The sequence below is a fragment of the Triturus cristatus genome, chromosome 7, assembly GCF_964204655.1.
Source record: "Triturus cristatus chromosome 7, aTriCri1.1, whole genome shotgun sequence".
In the NCBI taxonomy this organism is placed as follows: Eukaryota; Metazoa; Chordata; class Amphibia; order Caudata; family Salamandridae; genus Triturus; species Triturus cristatus.
Window position 1 is genome coordinate 271,327,013 of NC_140590.1, and position 23,436 is coordinate 271,350,448.

Sequence of the window (23,436 nt, forward strand, 5' to 3'; positions counted from 1 at the left end):
CATCATCAAGACAGGTGGCTGCAGGGTCTGATTGAGACTGACCTCGGGTGGGAAGAGACTCCAATCCTGGGTGAATGGGATTAAACTGGATGAATGACACACCATGCTCCTGGGTCACCCATCACTCAGTAAGTAGATTGGAGTAGGTGCTGTGTCTCGTAACACCACCTAATCCGGATGGGGAGCGGCTGCACAGGAAAAATGTTAACCTGCAGCCATTCAACAACTCCTGGCCCAAAAAGGCATCGGATCCACCTTGCTGGTCTGGTCTCCTGTCATTGTTTATATGTATGCAACATCGATGAGATGGATTCGGGTGTTGAGGAGGAGAGAGAGGCAGGCTGCTCCTAGATACTGCTCTCCTGTTTTTTGTGACAGAGGACTTCATGACACATTGTAACTTAACCTGGCCCAGCCGCCACCATAACAATTAGTCCGCTCTCCCCAACCTGGGCCCATTTATTCTTGACTAAGGCAGCAGTAACACAGGAAGCACATTGACTGCCATATTGTATGGCACAGCTAGGAGCCACTAATTGTGTGTGGCTAAACATTTTAGTGTGGTTATGTGAACAGCACTTAAAGGCATTTGCCTATCCACTGATGTGTGGTACTGGGTCGAGCTGCTTTACAGTCTATGCAGACCATGTGTACCTACAGCCACTAATTCTACTATTGGAAAACAGTTCACAATAACCTTCTGTTTGAGGCATATGAGCTGTAGATCACACACTTATGCATAGATCGCCATTTGGTGTTGGGCCCGGATGTTTACACTTTGTTGTTGTCCTGGAAAGTCTTTGGAAGTCAAGGGATAGGTGGCTCCTCTTTTGCACAATAGTGCGCATAGGCATAGCTTCCATCGTCAGATTGTTTTTTTCCGCCATCAGGGTTCGGATGTGTTCATCGCGCTCCAGTTCGGTGTCGTTACCGATCATCTTTTCGATGCAAAATCCTCACCCATACTTCAGTATTGTTTCGATCGCGTTCCCCTTCGACGCGCATCTCTACCAGACCTTAAAATCTTCGATTCCGGTCTTCGACGCAGGCCTTCGGGCCTACCTGTGCCATTGGGCCTTCGACTCATGGAAAGGACTCCTTTTAAAAAGTGTCCTAAATGTGGATCCAAGTTTCCACACGCAGATCTTCATGAGGTGTGTAACCTCTGCCTTTCACCTGAGCACAAGGCCAAAGATTGTCCAGCTTGTGCCTCCTTCCGCTCCAAGAAGACAATCTGGGACCTTCGAGCTCGAAGAACAATGGCTTGATCATCGACATCCATCACCGACAACATCTTCCAGGAAGGTATCAATGTACCGGAGCAGGAGCAAATCCAACACAGCACCGTCCGCTCCTCCGAAGTCGACGACTCAGACGTCGAAGACCTCACTCCAGAGCTGTGGGTCGTAAGTACTGACGTCAACCCCTCTCCACCCCCCTTCCCAAAAAGGCTTCGGTCACACCTTCGCCCTTGGGTCTAGGTGCACACCGGGACAAGACTTCTCACGCCCGCCTTCGGGCTTGGCACAGAAGCCAGTACAAAAGCCTTCAGGCCACTCTGGATCGAGCCAGCCTGCAGTCGGTGCCGAAACTTCATCCCCGCCACTGAAAAAGAAACAGATGACTTCCTCCCTGCCGAAGCCTACCTCCTCATCGACGCCTTCGGCGCTGAAACCCACTGCCACGGACGCCCCGGTTCCGAAAAAATCCTCGGAACCGAGCAAACACCCGGCTCCAAAAACCTCGGGCTCTCAGCCTTCTGAGCACAGACCTACGGAGCTGAAAAAACCACCGGAACCGAAAAAACTGTCAGTACCGAAACCACTATCGGGATCGAATAAAATTCCCGATTCCAGGCTTAAAGAACACAAAAAGCCTCCAAATACACATCCGGCACCCACAAAGTCAGCACCGAAAGAACACATGCCGGAAGACGAACTTTTTAGACCGGATCCTACCCAAAAAACTCTCCAAAGAGACCCTAAAACAGGGCAACTCATACTTAGCCCTTCAAAAAACGGAAAATGGACAAACCTGTACCAGCTCCACTTCCCTTGAAAAAGAGACATTGCTACTTCTCCATTAAGGATTCCTTCTCCTCCTCCCCCTCCACACCACTCTCCTATGCCGTATTCACCTCCGCCACCATCTTCTCCACCTCCAGATGATAATGACACCTCTGAAGACATGGGGGATGATCACCCTTTAGGGGAACCCAGTCCTCCTGGTCCCCCAAAGGATCCATGGGGAAATTACGACACACCAGATGTCCCAGACACACCTCAGGGCGACATCTACCCATCTAGGCCATCCCGTCCTGAGGACACTATAGTGTTCACTCAACTGATACACAGGGCAGCAGAATACCATTGGGTAAACCTACATACAGACCCTATAGAGGAAGATTTCCTTTTGGACACTTTTGAACCATCCCAAAGGTTCAGTGCCATTCTCCCCATGTTAAAAGGGGTAATCAAACATGCTCCCGAGAGGTTCAAGGATCCTGTACGGGCCAGAGTCATTAACCCCAGGGAAGAAAATACTAAGCTGCCCCATCTGACCCTGTTTATATTAAAGGGCAAATACCCCTAGATTCTTTAGTGGTCTCCAACTCCAGGAAAAGGGCCAATTCGCAAACCACATGAGATGCCCCACCTCCTGATAAAGAATCAAAACTGCTGGACTTGTCTGGAAAAAGAACAGCGTCCCAAGCAGCTAACATGTGGAGAATTGCCAACACACAGGCTTTACTTGCAAGATATGATAAGGCACATTACGATGAGCTAGAGACCCTACTGCAACACCTTCCAGATCAATACAAGACACGAGCTAATGATCTCATCCAGGAAGGCAAAGTCATAACAAATACCTCCATTCGTTGTGCTCTCTATGCTGCAGACACAGCCTCCCCGGCTATTAACACCAGCGTCCTTTTACACAGACATGCATGGCTACGCATTTCCGGCTTCAAGCCGGAGGTCCACTCCAAACCACTATATCAAATCAGCAATTTGATCAGGAACACCTTTTTGGACCCAACGTAGACTCATCTTTAGAAAAGATGAAAAAGGACACCGACACTGCCAAATCAATGGGAGCCTTGCAATCGCAAGCTCCCAGAAGTTCTTTTCGTCGCTTCTCTTACAGAGGCGCTTCTGGAGGCTTTTCCACAGAAAACCCCTCCACTTCGTACAAAAGTCCAACACAGACCTCATCTGCAAGAGGCTATTTCAGAGGCGGCTACAGGGGCAATAACAATAAGGGTAGAGGCAAAACTACCAACACTCGTACCGCCTCCACCCCTAAACAATTACTTCCCTCCACTCCCCCCGGACCCCTCTACTCCGGTCGGGGGAAGATTGCTACAGTTGCTAGCTGTCTGGAACACCATTACCACAGACAGGTGGGTGAGACAAATCATCCAATCCGGTTATTGCCTGGAGCTCGCTTCCACTCCCCCGCAGATTCCACCCAGACAGCGTCCAATGTCCGCAGAACACTTAACGCTTCTAAAACAGGAGGTACTTTCCCTCCTACAAAAACATGCCATAGAACCAGTTCCCCTTCACTACCAGAACACAGGGGTTTACTCCCTGTATTTCCTCATTCCAAAGAAGGATGGAACCCCGAGACCCATCTTGGATCTCAGTCCATTAAACCTCTACATACAATCAGACCATTTCCATATGGTCACTCTTCAGCAGGTCCTCCTGTTACTTAAACAAGGCGACTTCCTTGCCACATTAGATTTCAAGGACGCCTACTTTCACATTCCCATTCACACTGCTCACAGGAAATACCTTCGGTTTGTGGTAGACGGCCAGCATTACCAGTTCAAGGTCCTCCCGTTCGGAGTCACTACGGCACCAAGGGTCTTCACAAAATGTCTGGCAGTGGTAGCAGCCCACTTAAGAAGACAACAGATTCACGTCTTCCCATATTTAGACGACTGACTCATAAAAGCATAGTCACATATCCAGTGTGTAAATCACACACACGCCCCAATACAACTACTTCACGACTTGGGGTTTACCATAAACCTCCCAAAGTCTCCCCTCCAACCATCCCACATCCAACAATATGTGGGCGCAACAATAGACACCTCAAAAAGCCTTGCATATCCCAGTCCAGCCAGGATACCAAGCATGCAAGCTCTTATAGCAAGATTCCAACCGCAACATTCACTTCCAGCTCGAGTGTTCATGCAACTAATAGGGATGATGCCCTCTTGCATATTCATATTATCTCATGCAAGACTCCAGATGCGCCCTTTACAGGAATGCTTAGCACCTCGGTGGAACCAAGCTCAAGGTGAGCTGACCGATCTGGTGTTGGTAGACGGCCGTACACATCGCTCTCTGCAGTGGTGGAACACTCAAAACCTTTCCAAAGAGTGACCGTTCATGGAGCCGGTTCCACAGATTGTACTAACAGCAGACACATCGCTCACCGGATGGGGAGCTCATTTACTTCATCACACCATACAGGGTACATGGACACCTCAGCAAAGGCACTCTCTCCAGCTCTCTCAACTAGCACAGAGCATATGGAGAAGGGCCATTCCTCAGAACATTTTCCTATTAGCACAACATCTCCCAGGAACTCAAAATAATATGGCAGATCTGTTAAGTCGACAGACACAACAGATTCACGTGTGGGAACTTAACCCACAAGTTCTCCAACCATTCTTCCAAATGTGGGGGCAGCCAGAGATAGATCTCTTTGCCACACATTACAACACAAAATGGCCAAGCTTCGCCGCCAGATATCCACACCCATTGTCCAAAGGCAATGCAATATTGATAAATTGGTCAGGCAGATTTGCATACGCTTTTCCGCCTCTCCCACTCATTTCATTAGATGTACGCAAGCTGCAACAACAGTCACTCACACTGATCCTACTTGCTCCAACGTGGGCCAGACAACCCTGGTACACAACATTACTGGAACTATCAGTAGTCCTGCACCAAAAGCTACGCCTCTCCCCACATCTCTTAACACATCAGCATGGAGAGATCAGACACCCAGATCCAGCACAGCTCAACCTAGCGATCTGGCTCCCTGAAGTCCTAGAGTTTGGTTACTTCAATCTTCCCCCTGATTGCATCAACGTTATCAAAGAGGCTAGACGTGCCACCACTAGGGCCTGCTATGCAGCCAAGTGTAAACGATTTGTTATATACTGTAACAGTAACAACATCAACCCTCTGGAAGCCTCCACTCAGCACATCATATGTTATCTTCTGCATCTTCAGAGATGTAACCTAGCATACACATCAATTAGGTTACATGTCGCTGCCATTTCAGCTTACTTACAAAATAGACAGCACCTATCACTGTTTAGGGTGCCCGTGTGGAATCTAAACATCGTCCTCACAAGACTAATGGGTCCTCCATTCGAACCTCTGCATAAATGCGAACTACAATTCCTCAAAAGGAAAGTCACTTTCCTTGTGGCCATTACATCTCTCAGAAGAGTCAGTGAACTACAGGCACTAACCATTCAAGATGCACATACAAACAACAAGGAGCTACAGAGGGAAAAGAGACACCGGGTCGCCCTCCACTCAATTGACAATGTAAATACATTCTAGAAGGTATCAAAACAATATATCAATATAAGCTGAGGTGCAGATACACACTTCTTTAGTACCATATACGCCTCTCCTTTCCAATATGAGGTAGTCACCACAAGCTTTATACCTTCAATTTTAAAACAAACTAAAAATTGCTTTTACAATTGAAAGTCCCCACTTTTTATCTCCCCTGTCCAAAATACAGGAGGAATCAATAAAGTAAATTATCCAAAAAATTGTGAAAAAGCAAGATGACACCAAGTCCGCACCACCAATCGAGCTTGCTGGTTGGTACTCACCAGTTATGCCCACTTTTATCATCATTGGCTGTCATCTCGCTTCTAAAAAATTATATAAAGTGTCCAAAAACAAATAAATGTGGTGTTAGGTAGTGAAATAATCACATCCCACGATGCGACCAAAGTGAATCTAAAATTGAAGAAGGTTTCACTTTTCACGATACCAACTTTATTATTCCTTCTTTGTGCACCTTATTCAAATTAAAAAGGTTGCTTATCATGTATACCGTTATACTATGCTCAGTAGAACGGTATGCGTGATAAGCAACCTTTTTATATTGATATATTGTTTTCACCTTCACTAACCATTCAAGAACCATTTTTACAACTCCATCATAACAAAGTGGTTATCAGAACAAATACCAAATTTCTTCCTAAAGTTATCTCTCCCTTCCATCTGAACCAGTCTGTTGAGTTGCCAGTGTTCTTCTCGCAATCACAAACCGGAGCAGAAAGGGTTCTTCATACACTAGATGTAAAGAGAGCACTCCTTCACTATATAGACAGAACAAAACCTTTTCGTAAAACAAAACTTTTTGTATCCTTCTCACCGCCGCTTAACCTCTTCAGCGCGGCGCGGATTTCCGCGCCACGCTGAACATTCCGTGCGCGGGCGGGGCCATGACGGAACGGTTCCGTCATGCGCACAGCGCAACCGACGTGCATGACGGAACCGTTCCGTCATGCGCGTCGAAGGGGCTAAAGACAATCACATATCAAACTCTCGCATTGCATTGCAAGGTGGATCGTCAAATGTATACAAATTTGCTACCGCAAGGCAAAACGAACACTATCTATTCCCCCTAAAGCCCACTCTTCCCGAAAGATAGTGGCTTCAATAGCATTCTTAGGGAACATTCCCCTAGATGACATCTGCAAAGCAGCTACATGGTCTACACCGCACACATTCACAAAACACTATTGTGTAGATGTGCAGGCAAAACAACAAGCTAGTGTGGGCCAAGCTGTACTTAAAACACTATTTCAAACTACTGCAACAGACACTGGTGGTCGCCGCTAAGGAGGAGTACTGCTATGCAATCTATGCATAAGTGTGTGATCTACAGCTCACATGCCTCGAACGGAAAATGCTACTTACCAGTATGCATCTGTTCTTGGCATGTAGAGCTATAGATCCACACACGCCCACCCACCTCCCCGGCTACCTTTATCTGTTCCAGTATTATCTTATTTAGATACAACATACATGGACATCTTTTCTGTTTCTCACAAAACTCCATCATTTCCCTTCTTGGCGAAAAAACAATCTGACGATGAATTCGATGCCCATGCGCACTATTGTCCAAAGGAGGAGCCACCTATCCTGTGACTTCCAAAGACTTTCCAGGACAACAACAAACTGCAAACATCCGGGCCCAACACCAGATGGTGATCTATGCATAAGTGTGGAACTACAACTCAACATTCCAACAATAGATGCATACTGGTAAGTAGCATTTTCCTTTCATAGCATGTTGTGCTGTAAATTCACTTGCGACGTTCCTCCTACTTGGACGCTGGCAGTGTTCTCAGATGCTTTATAACACTTTCATATTACACAATGCAGAGTACTTTACTGTTATGTCTTCAACACTACATTGCACTTATAGTACTCACGTGCTGTATGGAAAACAATAGTGGAGTCTTAGCCCTGATGCATTGTGGGCTAAGGGTGGAGTAGCCACAGATCTTGTGATTTAAAAACAAATCTTCAAAGAAAAGCAACTTGTAAACACCAGATGGCAGGAGTATGCAGAGCATTTGAATCAATAGCGCTACACACCACAAACTAGGTACAGGTATAAGTAACTGTTTCCTTTCCTGAAATGAACAAAATAAGCTGCCTGCTAGAAAGCACCCATACTATGCAATTAAAATTATATATAATGATTATTTTTTTTAATTATAATTGCAAGCATGTGGCTTCACATTTAAATGGTATGCATTTTTTTCTCTTTCGTGCTATATGCTTTGCTGTTGAAAAAAAAATCTCACCAACTTGTTAAAGCCAGACCTATTGGTGTTGCAAGTGCTTGTCTTTTAATGTAATATCGATTTAGAAAGTGCTCTGTTACTAATAGAAGTGTCCTGGCACTTTGCATCCAAGGTGACCAGCACTTAAGGGGCCTCCCTATTGATCTTGATTAAAAAGCCAAGTATTCAGTTTCTTCTGGAACTATGAGGTGGCTGAGATTCTGCGTAACTCCTGAGGGAGTTTGTTCCATGTTGAGGGTCCTAAAAATGAAAAGGACTGGTCTCCTGTCCTGGACCGCCAGATCTTTGGAGTTTTGGCCAGAAAATGATTGGCAGAGCGCAAACGTGTGGTTTGAACATGAATGCCGATCCTTGTTCGAAGATAAACACCCCTACACTTATGGAGAGCCCAATGTACTAGCAGCAGGGTCTTAGAGGATCCTCTTCCTTATCGGAAGCCAGTGCAATTCCCTTACATAGGGGCAGTCGTGTATTCTCGAAGGCAGACCGAGAAGAGTCTGGCTGATTATATTTGGACCACCTGTAATTTTGTAATCAGAAAATTAGGCAGGCCCACATACAATGCATTACTATAGTCAAGCCTCGATGTTAAGGCCTGAAATACCGGTTTCCTTGCTGAAAGAGAAAGTACAGGAATTTTCTCAAAGCACGCTGCAGACCAAAACGGTTCCAACCTCTGGATTGACCTAAGACAAAAGGAATAGCTCACCATGAAATGTAATGCGTACGTTCTTCAGCTCACTCGCCTGGTGTAGTGGAGGAGGAGCTTCAACTGGCTAGACGGACTGCCAGGACTCTTGTGCCCTTACTCCAAAGACCAGTAGTTCTGTTTTTTTCTGCATTGCACTTAAGCTGATGGTGTGACAGCCATTGAAAGATAGCGGTTATGTAGATTCTGATTTTTTTGTTCTCCCCAGGAACATCTCATCCCCGCCGCATGAAAATAGTATCTGTGTGTAATCCGCATAAGAAATAATGTTTGCTCCCAGGGCCACGGCCAAAATAAACAAGGGGGGTGAGATAAATGTTAGAGTCTGGCTCAAAGCCGAGCCCTGTGGCACTCCTACTTGCAACTCACTAGACCCAGACGAACAGGGTGGTGCACCATACCTCCTGACCTCTTCCCTCTAGTAATGAAGCAAACCAGTCCTACGTGAGCCCCCTAACTCCAATGACTTGAAAACATGCCAGCAGAGTGAAGTGGGGTACCGTGTCGAAGGCCGCTGATCAATCAAGCATAATCAGCACCTCTCTGCCCCTGACATACTAGGCACCCCTGATGTAATCTACCACTGCCACTAGCACCATCTCCATACTGAAACTGGGGTGAAAACCAGATTGGCTTGGATGCAATAAGTTTTTTTCCAAATGTAGGTTTTCCATTGCAAACATTAAATCTTTGTTTTATCCTCAAGGTTTTGATTTTGTCACTTTTGGGCTTGTTCTCATCCCCTGCTTGAAATTGGGTTTTTTAATAACATTTTGGTTTTCGTTCACATCTAGCTCCTTTCTGCTTACACTTCGTGTACTTTTTTCCAACACGATGTTTCGTAAATTGGGTTCCAGATGAGCTTTGCATTTCTCCTGGCTCTTACCAAGCAAGATATTCTTATGGTCCCCTAGGGAAACATTCTCAACAGTCCTCTGTAGTGGACCACACCTCTTTCTCTCTTTCTTTCTGCCTCTTTCTCACCACATTTACAAATCCTGCTGCTACTTTTCATCAGTGTGTGTACCTTTTTGTTTTACGCTATCACTTTACGTCCCTATATCGCCTCACACCTACCCCACCATCTAATCTATCTGGCTCAGACGTTGCTTCGCTACCCCCACCGTCTAAAACGTCTGGTTCAGACGTTGCTGCGCTGCACTGGCATCACACGAGATAGTGTTGCAGGGATTCTGCACTAACACAGAACTAAGCGTAGGATTATGTGATCTTGGTGTATAGGGACTGAGTCTTCCTACCACCTTAGTACCCACGAGCCCTGGACCGACTAGCTATAGTGTCTCATTTGCTAACCTACTCACCCATAGAGAAGCAAATGATTGGACACCCCAGAACACAACACTCCCAGATCTGTCAGGAATCGCAGTAACAAGACACACCCTTTTGCTCGCACTCTTGCACTCATCCACAATAAGATTTGACAGAGACACAAAATAGTTTAAAATATTTATTTTAACTAACGTGCCCTAGCATGCAGTATACGTGCCACGATAAGCAGGAAAATGTATAGTATAAAAACAGTCACCATAGTAGCTAGTCCATCAATCTTGAAGGATGATGTCATCATAAAAAGTAAATGGAGCCTATCCTCCCTCCCCTTGCTAAGAAGCAGTATTATAATATGTTAGAAGATCTCTGGGCTTTGTCAGCAGACCCCATACCTCAGCTTATAGATGGTAGATCTACATCATAGGTGCTGTCTCACTCTTCTCCCTGGAAAGGTCCCTCTCCAGGTGTGTCTCACCTAATTTGTGTACCCCACTAAAAACCAAAGTATGTTGTACAAACAACAGCTGCCTCAGTATGTTTTGTCTAAGGTCTTGCCAGAACAAAACAAGGGGCATTGTTGTTTGACCTTGCACATAATGTTTAGTTAAAATCCGACGAACATGCAGAGTGTGAACACTGCGAAGAGTTCTCATGTGAAAGCAGTCATTGCAAAAACAGACGTGTAGTAACGTGTGCAAAAGCAGCAGGCAAGCTGCAACGTGCTCGTGCTAAGTTAGTGTAAAACGACAATGTCCCTATGGGCCACGTGACACCCTCCCCTTGGCCAGGTCTTTAGCTCTATGCTAGGATAAAAAATTAAAAATAAGCAGAGGCAAAGCGTCAAAATAGTATTCCAGTTAGGACAGTCATGACGGCGAATTAAAAATGTTGGGTGAACAATTTCGCCAATTGGGCACTTAAACACCCATCCATTCATAGGTAGTCTTGGGCGTCGAAAATGTGGCTGGAATAACGGAAAGCCATGAACTCCAGAATGTTAGCTGTTCCTTCCATAGTAAAAAGGTATGCCTTCCAGTTTAGTAGATCAAACGATCACACATGCTCCTCATATCCAGAGACTGTTAGGAGCATGCCAGGGCAACCTGCAACAACTTCGATGAAACTCCGTTCGATGAGGCGCTGTGCACAGGCAGTCAAGTCTGCCGTTGGTCCAAGCAAAGGACCGCACAATGAACGCCTACCCGTGGCACATACCTGGTCACGGGCCTTTAACAGATCGTAATCCAGGGCAGCGTGTGTGGTATTGGAGAGGCAGACATCCAGGGCCCACTGAAAAGGGCACCGGAGGCAGTGGAACACTGGTTGCACGCAGGTGAAATAGGCATAACGGAAGGTTAGCCAGTAGTCGCTGGCAAAGGACGTCATTGGCATAGGACCAAAAAGCTGCCACATTCAATCATGGTACAGCAGCAGCTGGACCGGGTTTGGCATAGCCACATATCGAGCATCCATTGCAAAGCAATAGTAAGAGAACAAGCACACCGCAAATCAACAGGCGCACCAAGGGAAACCCTCCGATGGCGCTGGAAAAAATAGAATGGATAAAGGCTGGTATCACTCCAAAAATAGTCTAAAAAGAAGAAACAAGGCCGGATCCCACAAGCTTAAAAAAGTGGGCAAGGCCTTCAGTATCAGAAACATTAAATAGTTGGTGTATTAATGCTCCACAATGGAGTGGGAGATTCGTGTTTAGCAGTGAGTGTATCTCACTTGCGGTTCTCGCCACCTGTAATTTGAAGGTCTCTCGCGCTGATGTGAGAGCCACTTCTTGTTGAAAAAATGTCGCTTTAAGTCTGCTTAGTTTATTGAAATCTGTTTTCAAAGTTGGAATGGAAGGCCAAAGTGAACTATCTACAATGAATGTATGACCGCGATACGTTTACAACGGGGTCATTACTACGCAAGTCGTTACAACGACTTGCGCTAGAGGCGCTGGATTTAGGAATAGTATGATTTACTAGTCCAACTCCAGCCTACGTAACAGTAGGGAAGGTGTTGGAATAGTAAATCATACTATTCCTTAGTGTATGACGCCATCCAGGGCAAGTCGTTGTAAACGTATCGCGGTGTGAAGACTGCGTTGTAATGGATGTCTTCCATCTATAATCCCATGCGCGGGTGGAAACAGGACATTGCTGCAACATGTAACATGTTGTGAAACCGTTACTATATACGGGATGCCGGCCCATAAGCCGCAGCAATCGTGGTTATTCAAAATAAGATCACTGCCATTAGAAAGCGAAGTTAGTCCGGGAATAATAGTTGGGACTGGTGTACCTTTTAAAAAAACAAACCAGATTAGGGCCTGAAACGTTACAGGTGCTGTGCAATTTAGCTTGTTTACACACTAAGGAATGTCCCACTGTGGAATCGCAATCCTCCCAAGTAAGAAATTTCCTTATCCGCGCAACATCTGTAGGTGAATGGCAGCAACCACAATTCATGAATAAATATACTGCAGAGGGGCTCAAACCTACCTACTGGATAGTGATTCATGCAGGCTGTGAACTGAGATAGTGAGATAGGCAGTAAAATAACCCCATGTATTAACCCCTTGCATGCCCTTGACGGAACCACTCCGTCATGAGCCATGGGCGCCGTGTGCTCATGACGGAGTGGTTCCGTCATGCTGCGGCCGTTGGCGGCCGCTCCTCCCACGCGGCGCTAATTGCCCGCCTGTGCGGGCGATTAGCGCAGTGGGTGGAGTCATGACGGAACCACGCCGTCATGAGCACAGCTCGCCCGTGACTCATGACGGCGTGGTTCCGTCATGAGCATAGCGGCGCCGCAAACCCCCCCAGCGCTGCGGCGGAATTCGCGCCGCAGCGAAGGGGTTAACCACACAGCTGAATCATTCTCTGCTACAGAAAATGGTAACTGTGACACTGGCCACGTGACAATAGGGCTGTAGTGTGTATGCTGCTGGTTCCTCTTGGTGGACAAATCCTGTTGACTACATGAGAAGAAAGCTGTCGATCTACTCATCTGCCCACCGGGCCAGTCCTCCCAGAGTCTTGTATTCTAAAGCATTGTTTTCTATGCCTCCGCCCACTTCATTTTGTTCAGCTGCAATCTTTTGGTGTGCGTCCAAGCTTAGGTCAATCTAGAAAAATTGTAGACTGTATGGGATGGAAAGAAATAGTTGTATTTATTCTGTAATTCATGCCGGTTAACATCTAACCCACTCCTCTATTTCTGTATTTTCTTGGGGAACCTCTGTGACCAAATATTTTAGGCAAATACAGGTTTATAGGACATTTTTCACAAATGTTATAAGGGCTTCAGCATATAGCTAGAATGATATGGGTAACAAACTAGAGAATAATTCAGAATTGCAGGACTTCTGTACATTAGGCATACCAACGTGTATGTCGCGTCTTTTTCAGTTGTACCAGTTGTGGTTAATAATTTACCTTTTCCCATTCTTAGGATTTCCTCTATGTTACTCCTACTCCAATCCAGGCGGCTCGAGCAGGTAACACAGTCCATGCCCTACTGCTATACCGACGCAAGCTTTCCAGAGAGGAGATAGAGCCGGTAAGCAAGCTTGGAAGTGTTTCTAATCGCGACTGCACATTTCTGGGAAGCAAAAATAGTTCTCTTTATGTAAAGAGAAGCGTTGTGACCTTGACTTTAAAGAGTAACATATTGTATGTTTTAACATATAAACTGCCTCCCCTGACTAAATAGAGAAACTGTCATACAGGGAAAACAAACTTCCTATGTATGTAATGAAAGTATTCCCTCGCTATGTATGAAAAACATCCCCAGAGCCAGCCGGCCTTCAAAATGTCTGCAATCGCCTGTCCTCCATGTTGAACCTCTATCCTTGTTCCAGTCCTAGAGCTCAGCGAGGCAGTATTTTCTGCTCTATAGACATAGAAAACTACTGAGTATCCATTAAGTGATACCGATATACTTGCTAATGATGCTGTAACCTGTTGTGGCACCCCAGTAACTCCATAGTAGTGGTGCTGACAGAGATGTTATTCACATCAGATACCATTCATGAGAGAGGGTGGCCAGCCGGGAACATATAGATGGGGGGGATAGTGGCAGTCACCAGATATTTGTGTGAAGATTATTTGGTCACCACCAACCTACATTAGCTTATTTTTTAGCCCCATGGTGATAGATGTGCAGTGTGGCAAAATAAAAAGGTGTGAAATGGCTGATCCACAAAGACAGAAAGTAAACACTGCCTATGAATGATCCTGAGGCCTCCGCGGATGATCGGGCCCATGACCGTGCTTTCGATGAACAGGCATTAACCCAGTACTTCTGTACTGGAGCCACTAGATCTTAGTAGGGCCATCCTTTGTAGTCTTTATGGGCATATAGAAATGTCATACAAGCAGAAGGACACTGGAGCTGACTAATTCTTGAAGCCCAAAATTCTACATTCTACATAGCGAGGGGAAACTGAGGGGCCCATATAAAACAGTGGACATTACTAGAGGTGTAGAAGGGTGCGAGGATGCTTCTGAAATCAATTAATCATCTGCAAGCTTATTCCACCACCATGTTGAGCAACACTGAATAGACTATTGTGGCTGTGAAATTTAAAATGGAGATACTAGCTGTGAACGGTTTGGAGCAAAGCTGTTTAAAATGCAGAATTTGCTCTCTCAAGCACATCCAGTTTGCAAAAGAGACCACCAAGAGGACATCAGTGTAGTTCCAACAACATATCTTGGAAATGGGACTTGAATCATAGATTGAAAGCTTTCACAATGCACAGATGCCCGTTATAGAGGGGCTCTCTGATCTGCTGGATAAGGATGTACTGACCAAACCGACTGAAGAGCTACTGGCTGAACAAGAGATGACACGTTTGGCTTATCTGGTGAAGACCTTTAGTCTACCAAGTAAGGCCCAGATGGTGAAGTTAGTGGTGGAAGTGTATTGGTGACTGAGATCACCTGAAGTTTGAGATAAATTGCGAGCAGCTGTGCAGGAAAAAAAGCTTTAATGTGTGTGGGATGGTCAGTCTATTGAATCTATAGATCCTGATCTGATGAATGACTGATCAGGACGCTGTTGGTTATTTACAAAGAGGTCCAGAACCTGAACATCCATGCCACTGTCTGCTAACCAGCAAAACTTAAGGGGACTCTTCAAAGGAAGAGTAATGTTTTTCCGAAAAATGAACAAGCCAGATGTTTTCTCGATTGGGTAAAGAGCTCTAAAAAGTGAGATTCTCTCATTCAGCCATATCCATCTTAGCTTCTTGTAATACCCTTAAATGTTAGTCATGCACTGGCCCGAATATTTTGAGCATTTGCTCCTCATGGAGAACGACAGAGGTTTTATTCTTGGAGATTAAGGTGTAGGCTGTTTTTCTTATTTTTGATTCTTATCTTGTTGCGCTTTTTTTTCTTCCCCCAAAGCCCATTTTCTCTGTGAGAGAGAGCAGTTACACAGTTTTTTGTTTGAGGACATATCCCCATATGCTGTGTGTCGATACTAGTGATGGCTTGCTACTCTGTGCTGTTCATGTTGAAATATTCATCCAGCTTCTAGGGTTGGAGAGTTGCATACATACCTAGTATGGTATTCTAGTAATAAATTACTTGAAAGCACATTCAGTCGTTTGTCTCCTTTGACCTGTAACAGAATGGATTACATACTTTTAGCAAAGTCCATTCCTAGATGGGCTTCATTTGCCAAATTTATGCCATGGACTGGACCGGACATCTTGATCTTGCATTTCCTAAAGCTAGTTTTATTTTGGAATACGGTCTGTCAATTTTGTCTGTAGAGACTCGGACTCATTTAGCCTGGGCCTTCCTATAAATTGGGAAATGGTAACGTGTCAGTGTAAACACCTTGGTCCAAACAGCAGATATCTTAGTTTAAAATTTCTCACCTTTTGCACTTCCCTTTTTATTCAAGTGGCGTATGACATTCAGGTCTATGTAGCAAGAAAGAGGGGTACTTAAAGTTGCCTTCTAACTAGTGACCTTAAACCCCGTTTTTGTCTCAACGAAGTTTGCCCTTGTTGAACTTTTGTGTGGCTAATAATTATTGGATCAGAAGTGTAATTCTCATTAAAAGACTTCTAGAAGCCTATGGGACCATTTATTTTTAAAATGTTGTATTTTGTACTGTTTTTCTGAAATGTCCAAAATTCTTTTAAAGTCACAAAAGAAGCAATCTTAGACACTGCTTGTTTTTCCTGAAAAAAATCTGTAGAATGTTGCATGGTAATTGCCCGGAATCCTAGAATTTCTCTGAAAATATTTTGTTGATATTTTGCACATAATGTACATTTTTTGTGCAATATGAGTGAAATAGTGTTCCTGTGTCGCCCATAAAAACATGCAGAATTCCATTCTAAAGTGATTCTTTTTATCCGCTGGAGTAAGGGGTCAGGGCAGTCATCAGGACAAGGGGTTTGTGGGAGGTTTGACGCTATTATGAAAATGTACTTAGTATCAATGTCAATTATTTGCATTCTGTTATCTCCTCTTCATGGGCACCTTTTCGGCGTTGACCTTGCATGACCATTCCCTGCCCCCTTTCTCCGAGCACAGAACAGGGTCCCTGGATCCATAATCCCGCTGTGCTCCGCCCAGTGGGAACGCTCCTTTAACACCACCCGCATTCCCAGAGAAGAAACAGGTGAGTGCAAGTAGGGGTGATTGAGGCCCCGCAATGGTGGTGGGTGGTTCAGAAAAAAGCTGGATTCAACTTTTTTTTTTTTCTTCTCTTTTTTTCCTCTATCTTTTGCTGTTCCATTTTCTTCTTTTTATCTTTAGGTTTTGTTCACTTGGTTACAAGCTTTTACTTAATCAGTGAGGCACAACACACAACCGTTCCATAGAAATCTTCTTTCAGAATACACAATGCTTTAATTCTGGTGGCGAAATCACTTTTTTGTAAGAAGCCGTTTTTATTAATGTTCAGTTTAAACAAGAAATTACATGTCAGAGCAGTTGTTCCAAGTATCTCATCATTGACGAAGATAACTTGATGCGTGTAATATATTCCAGAATTCTTTAGTAGTACGTCATACCCTATATTTCCAAACCGCTGCAGAACAAAATTAATTTTTCACGTTCCTGTTGTTCAACTTAAACAATGTGAGTGGGGTCTGCTAGAGGTTATCAGTATCTATGTCTGTTCAGGGTGGCACATACATTGCTGTCATGGGGGGTGGGGGGAGCAGGAGTTCATGTGCCATGACAGCATATTGTGTGCATGTTTGGGAATGATTCGTATAGTGAGGGTTCCCACTCCAGCCGATTGGGTGCGATGCTCAACATTTCCTATTCCCTTTCTCCCAGTCATTCATGCTAGATCTTTGACCACCAGCAATAAGCAAGCTAATGGTGGATTTGGCATTACATTATTAAAGGAAAGTAGTATATTTTACCAAGCCCTTGTGGCATCTGTGCTGTTGCATCTTTTGTATTTCTCCGAATGGAGAAATTCCACCTTGTAGTGCGGCCCAGTATGCAGCCTCTCTCCATTTGGTCTAGACCAACATCCTGTGACCATTTATCCCTTAAGTCCATATGATCAGTGTATGCATTGGCCAAATCTTCTGTACTGTAATGTCCCCATCGTCCTGCGCATCCCTTCCTTGAGAAGCATCTGTAGGCAATTGATTGTGCGTAGTTCAGCAGAAACCTCCCTCTCCCTTTAATGAATCCATAGTTTTCACCAAGACTCCGTAAGTCATTACCTGACATGCCGTGACTCTTGTGTCTAATGTCAGATCTCCGAAAGCTCTCAGGGTTTTGGATTCATACGGGTCTACCACTACCTTCATGCCATGAATGTTCCATCACACTGTCCACTTCCCTGGCAGTCTGAATAATGCTTGAAGTAAGATGGCTGGAGCCTAGATCTTCTTCACAAGCACACTTGTCATGCAGCACATTCAACCGACTGGTAACTTCATACACTCTGACCAAAAAAGTGAAACACTGTTTGCACATAAATGTATAGATAATAAATGTCTAGCTTAAATCAGAATTACAAAAAATATGCACATTGGAGTATTACATTACATACCTAGGCTATGTGTATTTATAATATGAATTAATAGCAAGAAAGGTTTCATAGGCAGATGTGACTGCAGGTGGGCACACTAATAAAATGGGAAGGGGAAAAGAAGAAAAACAAAGTAGAGTGGCTAGACAAAAGCACAGGTAGTGTTGTATAGTGTGCAGTTTACTACATTGTTTCTGTATGTTCCCAGTATATAGCCTGGTCCGCTTTTAAACTTAAGAATCTTAGTGATGCTTGAGAACAAAGCCCAATAATTGATTCGTTGTGGCCTCTTTTCAAGGTGGTTTTTATAAAAAGCATAGTATATTGCTTCTATTCGGATTTACCATCCCCTATCTAAATGCAGTAATTTAAGCTCCGGGGTTTACCCAGTGTACTATACACAGGTATAAGGAAATATTTTCATACGGCTTGACTAAGGCTGATATGCAATGCATAGAGCACGATTGCGCTGGTCCTGTAAAATCATCTGGCACAGATTTTCTGTGCTACAAGGTTGTATCTATAATTAGACTGTTAGGAGACGTGTATGGTTAATTAAGAAAAAGAGCAGTGCGAGAGCATTTCGAGAAACAAGAGTGATTAACTCACACACTCAGGAAGGACTTTTAATGTGATAGTGCTTATCTGTGGCAAGTATGAGAAATTATATTGAAGGAAATTCCCAAATTGCTTATCTGTGAGTTTACCCATGAGCATAATTGAGTATGATTTTGCAGACTCTAGTACTTGTGATCGTTTTTTTGATCAATGAAATCTTACATAATGCTCACTTGTTTTAGTCATACTTCCTGATGACTGGAAAGTAGTAGGGGGTCTCACCAAATCTTCAGTGAATCAGTTCGACTTTGACAATCTTCACTTATTTCCCTGCTTCTGTATGTAGCCAAACTACTCAAATCTACTGCTGCTGATCAAGAGTTTTGGGACAGAACACCAAAATGGTAGAGCACAAACACTCTGGTAATTATTGGTGGCCCTCTCTTTCACAGAGACTTTCTTACTGTAACATTGCGGTTCTGTATTAGGCGAAGCCTTTCCTGTTAAAAAAAATCTCAAACAATCATGTTTCTCCCATTTTAGTGCAGTCCTTAACAGATCCACTGGGGCGAACCTCAAGTTTCAATATTAACAACCATATTGTTCACTCTTTAAATGCTCCCACTTGCAAAATTATTGCAAGTTTTATCAGGCCTGCTTTTATGGATGCTAATACTACTGTGACTGTTATGATTCAAAATCCCCTTCTGTTAATATTTAGCAATGGTCAGCCTGCTGCTGGCCAGTATCTTTCTGAAGATTAACCCTTTTAAAACAGAGGTCTCACTCACAACTTTAGATTCCCCATCTTGGGGAGGCTAAATTGTGGTCAATTGTAATAAGAGCTGGTTCCAAATCAGTCTCTACAATGAGAAATGTTGGCATCCTCCTCAGTCGTCAACTCTTAATCTTGTGTCAGGGTAGAGCAGTTCAGGCACCCTGTTTTACTGCCTCTGCTCTCTAAATCGCTGCTTACCACTCCTTGAGCCTGGACAGCGTATTTAAACTGCAAAAACCTTTATCCAGACTGGATTACAGTAATAGCCTACATCTTGAATCTCACAACACCCTTTGAGCCACATTATTGAAGGGTCAAACATGCCTCATCCAGAGCCTTGTTTGGCCTTATTCAACTTGTTGCTTCTTGTTGCCAAGTAGATTATTTTAAACTGCTATGCATTGTGCAAAGGGTAGTTTGTACTGAGTCCCTCAAACTTTTGCATGCAAATTAAAGATCTACTGTTTACTTGCAAATTAATGTCAAGCCATTCTCAGAAGGATTAGGATGCATGTTTGGAACTGGGATATTGCTGCATCCAAGTTCTGTAATGTACTCCATAATTTAACTATCTCTAAATATTTGTGTCTTCCACTAATTGCTAATTAGAAGATTATTCCAATCTGATTCAGACATGTAGATGTGCAGGCTCTAAGTCCTTTAAGTCATCCAGTTGTGTACCGTGTTAAGTCACCCTTGTTCACTTGTAATAAATACATGTTGAATTGGATTACAATTTGCATGGGATATCACTTGTGAGATTACTAATCTCCACGTCTTGTTAAAATGGGATCTACCACTGCTTTAGTATCTGGCTGCAGTTGTGATGTATTAAATGATTAACAGAACAACATCAATATAAGCTTGTCTTAGGATGGCAAGATGACTTTCCTATGCTGCTGTAAACTGTGTTAATTCTCAGAAATGTCACACATTTGTCATACTGTAATCAAGTTTTCTTTGGTGAAAATTGGTGTCTGTAAATGTTCTGTCACCAATCAAGGAGGTATATTGATGTAGTGCAATTTTCTGGTCTCCTGTCAGTTACATGGCCATGTATCTGAAGGATAGATATTTCAGACGGGAATGGCTTTACTCTAACTCCTCACTTGCATGTCTCCTCAGATGTTGTACATTTAATCACATGGTAAATATTCATCTGTCACTTGGAGATACACTTTGGCTTTGTCTTGATTATAGAAGGCACTGCTGGATCTTCCCTCAAACTGTGCTAACCAGAGTCTGCTGCGTTTGTTAGTTTGTGGTATATGTGTCAAAGCTGTCGGATGCATCTGCCTCTGTACTCACCTCTTCTTTACAGTAATTATAAGCCAAGGAAGGATGAGTTTACCTGATTTTTCTCAGTCAGGACATGTCATGGGTTTTCATAACTAACCAAATAGCCAAGCCACTAAACATTTTGGACAGAGTTGATCTAATTTTCTCTTGCTTGTGTTCTATGCAAATGTACAGCTATTAATAAATACAATATTCTGTGGGTTTATTGAAGAGAGTAAAAGGGAAGGGAGGATCAAATAGTTCCCTTTCTAGAATCCCACTGAACTAGACCATAGGTACATTCGTAGCTGGGAATTTCTTTTTAAAAAACAATTAGCTCAAAAATCACAACTCACAGAAATAAGTTTTCATACACTGCATTTCATCTGTATTCAAAATGTATAACCACTTTTAACTTCAACACTGTACGAAATATATTGCTTTTACAGTGACAATGCAGCTTTCAATGTTTTAAAATATTTACTCATTCTCTATCCGCGTATAACAATGGTAATCTAATCATATTGGAAGCAGCCATCACATATGCAACACTGTCAAAATTAAGAACAGCCAACACGTTTCGCTGTATCGAGGTCCTGCCTCTTTAAGACTGTTTAAAACATTTAACAGCAGATATTCAGTATTGTTGTTGAGCATAGCAAAGAAACAACATTCCAGACACGACAAACAGTAAAAACCAATAATTATTTAAAAAAGACACATTTATCAAAATGAAATTAAACACACTTTGTTCCGAATGTGATACAAATACACAATACAAGCCAGAGTACTTTTTTTCCAAACCATTACATTGCTAGCTGAGCAAAACATCATTTAAACCATTGTGCGTTGTCATGTCTTTTCAGATTGTATAAAAAAAGAAAATCCTGTTTCCACTCTTCTTGGGCATCCTCAGGTTTTACATAGCATTCATCATGTAGTTACCCATTTACTTAAATCCTGTGGGAATTATCAGATTATTAATGCAAAGGGCCGCATAAAATACATTTACATGTAATTTGCAATAAATAATCCACACTATACCTTTTAATTTATTTATAGAACAATTTACTCCAGAATCTTAAGCAGTCATAAATCTCCCTAAGTTTATATCCACATTTACAGGACAATAATATGAAAAACATTACAACCTTCCTTCAATGTTAGATATATAGATTAATATCTACTATTCTTGGAATACTACCCTTATTCAACTTGTTGAGAGTGTAGATAGTACTATCAGGACGCTGACAGCCTTTTATAGTAATTGCTCAATGTTTAAATATTAAGCTTCAGGATTTGTTTTAAAGGTGTTGGCCTATGGTGAAGTCACCTTAAATTCAAATGTAAACACAATATAGATCTCATTTTAACTAGGTTTACCCTTCTGGTAGTTCAAAATCTACTGCTGACTAATTCAAGCAGTGATTTGGATTGTGCTGTGTGTTCACTATATCACACCACCATATCATTGGTGGTTTTCAAAATGAGAATAAATATGACCCAGGAAGCAGTGGCGACAGTCACTGAAAGTGCGGCACACTCCTGCCAATTGTGCTTGAACAAATCATATCATAGACCAGCATCTTCGAAAGGAAATCCTGAAGCTTAAGTGTTGGGTGATTAATGTAGAATACTTCCAAGGTTCTTAAAGTACTTTTAATGCTGTGTACAGTCTCACAAAGAATAAGTGCTTGTACAGTAGTACAAAGTACTACCAATAACAGAAGCTTTAATTGTTTATATGTTTGTCATGCTACGGAATAAATCTTTAGAACATTTCTTCTTTAAAGATGTGGATGTACCTTTGGGAAGATTTAGAGTACTGAAGAGTCTGTTGTAAAGTGGTCTATAAATAAATTAGTGTTACCTTTTGTAATTGAGGGCAGTCTTTGTTTTAACAGACAAGTCTGCCAGCCTCTATAGGATTTAAGTAAATGATTAAATAAATGATGTATGCTATGTAAAACCTGCAGAAAAGTAGAAATAGAAGGCAGTTTTTGTACAATATGGGAAAGAGATTATAATGTGTAATGAATTTGATGACTATTTGCTAAGTTAATAATGTAATTGCATGGAAATAAGTGCTAATGATGACATTGAGTATTTATATCACAATGCAGATGGATGTTATAAAAGTGTGCAATGAATACTAGAATTTTGAATCATGTATGATTTAAATCTCTATTTTTACTTTGTCTGGTCATATATGGATAGTTGTTTGTTGTTTCTTTGTAATATTAAACAATAATAATGAATGTATTCTGCTAATTTGTTTACACACCCCTGAATAAGCAGGACTTCGATACTGTGAAACACATGTTAGCTGGTCTTCACATTAAGAGTGATGCATATGTGTTGATTGCCTCTGACATTATTATTGTAAGTGACTCATGATATCATCGTTATAAAAGGATGGAGAACGCGTTAGTGTTCTAAAATATTGAAAACCAAGTTGTCTCACTAAATAGAATGTTTTGTACAGTGTAGAATTTGTGTTTGAAATACAAATAAAGTGCAGCCTATGAAAACTTGTGAATTGCGATTTTTTTTATGTATGTGAGTATATCTTGAAACTGTGGCTCCCCACTGCGAAAATACCTTGGGGTCTAGGGTGGCTCTGATACAACTTTTAAGGGCCACATTTACCCAAGTGCTACTATTTACATACATTTCTTTTAATATTTAAAGAATAGACACTCATTTTTTTTCGGACCTTGGAAAGTCCAGTGGGCATCAGCTGAAGCCCTGGTCACATTATCCATTTAAATCATTGAAACCCATTTTTAATGGAATATTAAGTCCTTGTTACTCTCTGGCTGAAATTAACATTTACAATAAAATGCCTTTCCATAATGAAATCTAAATGCATTTAATAATTGACACTATCCATATTGCTTAGTAAGCGCAGACTGGGACGGCAGTGTGTGC

The 23,436-nt window shown here is 42.7% G+C and overlaps 1 protein-coding gene across 8 annotated transcripts in view; it reads left to right on the forward strand.

The window, feature by feature from the left end:
* LOC146809390 (carnitine O-palmitoyltransferase 1, liver isoform-like) overlaps positions 1 to 23,436 on the forward strand; it is a 406,858-nt gene that overhangs the window by 172,474 nt on the left and 210,948 nt on the right. For 7 of the 8 annotated variants that reach the window (XM_085616202.1, XM_085616204.1, XM_085616208.1 and 4 more), the window contains 2 exons: positions 13,320 to 13,427; positions 16,427 to 16,514. In XM_085616202.1, the coding sequence (XP_085472328.1) occupies positions 13,320 to 13,427; positions 16,427 to 16,514 (196 nt within the window). The remainder of the gene's footprint in view (positions 1 to 13,319; positions 13,428 to 16,426; positions 16,515 to 23,436) is intronic. The other variant, XM_085616209.1, reaches the window with a different exon arrangement.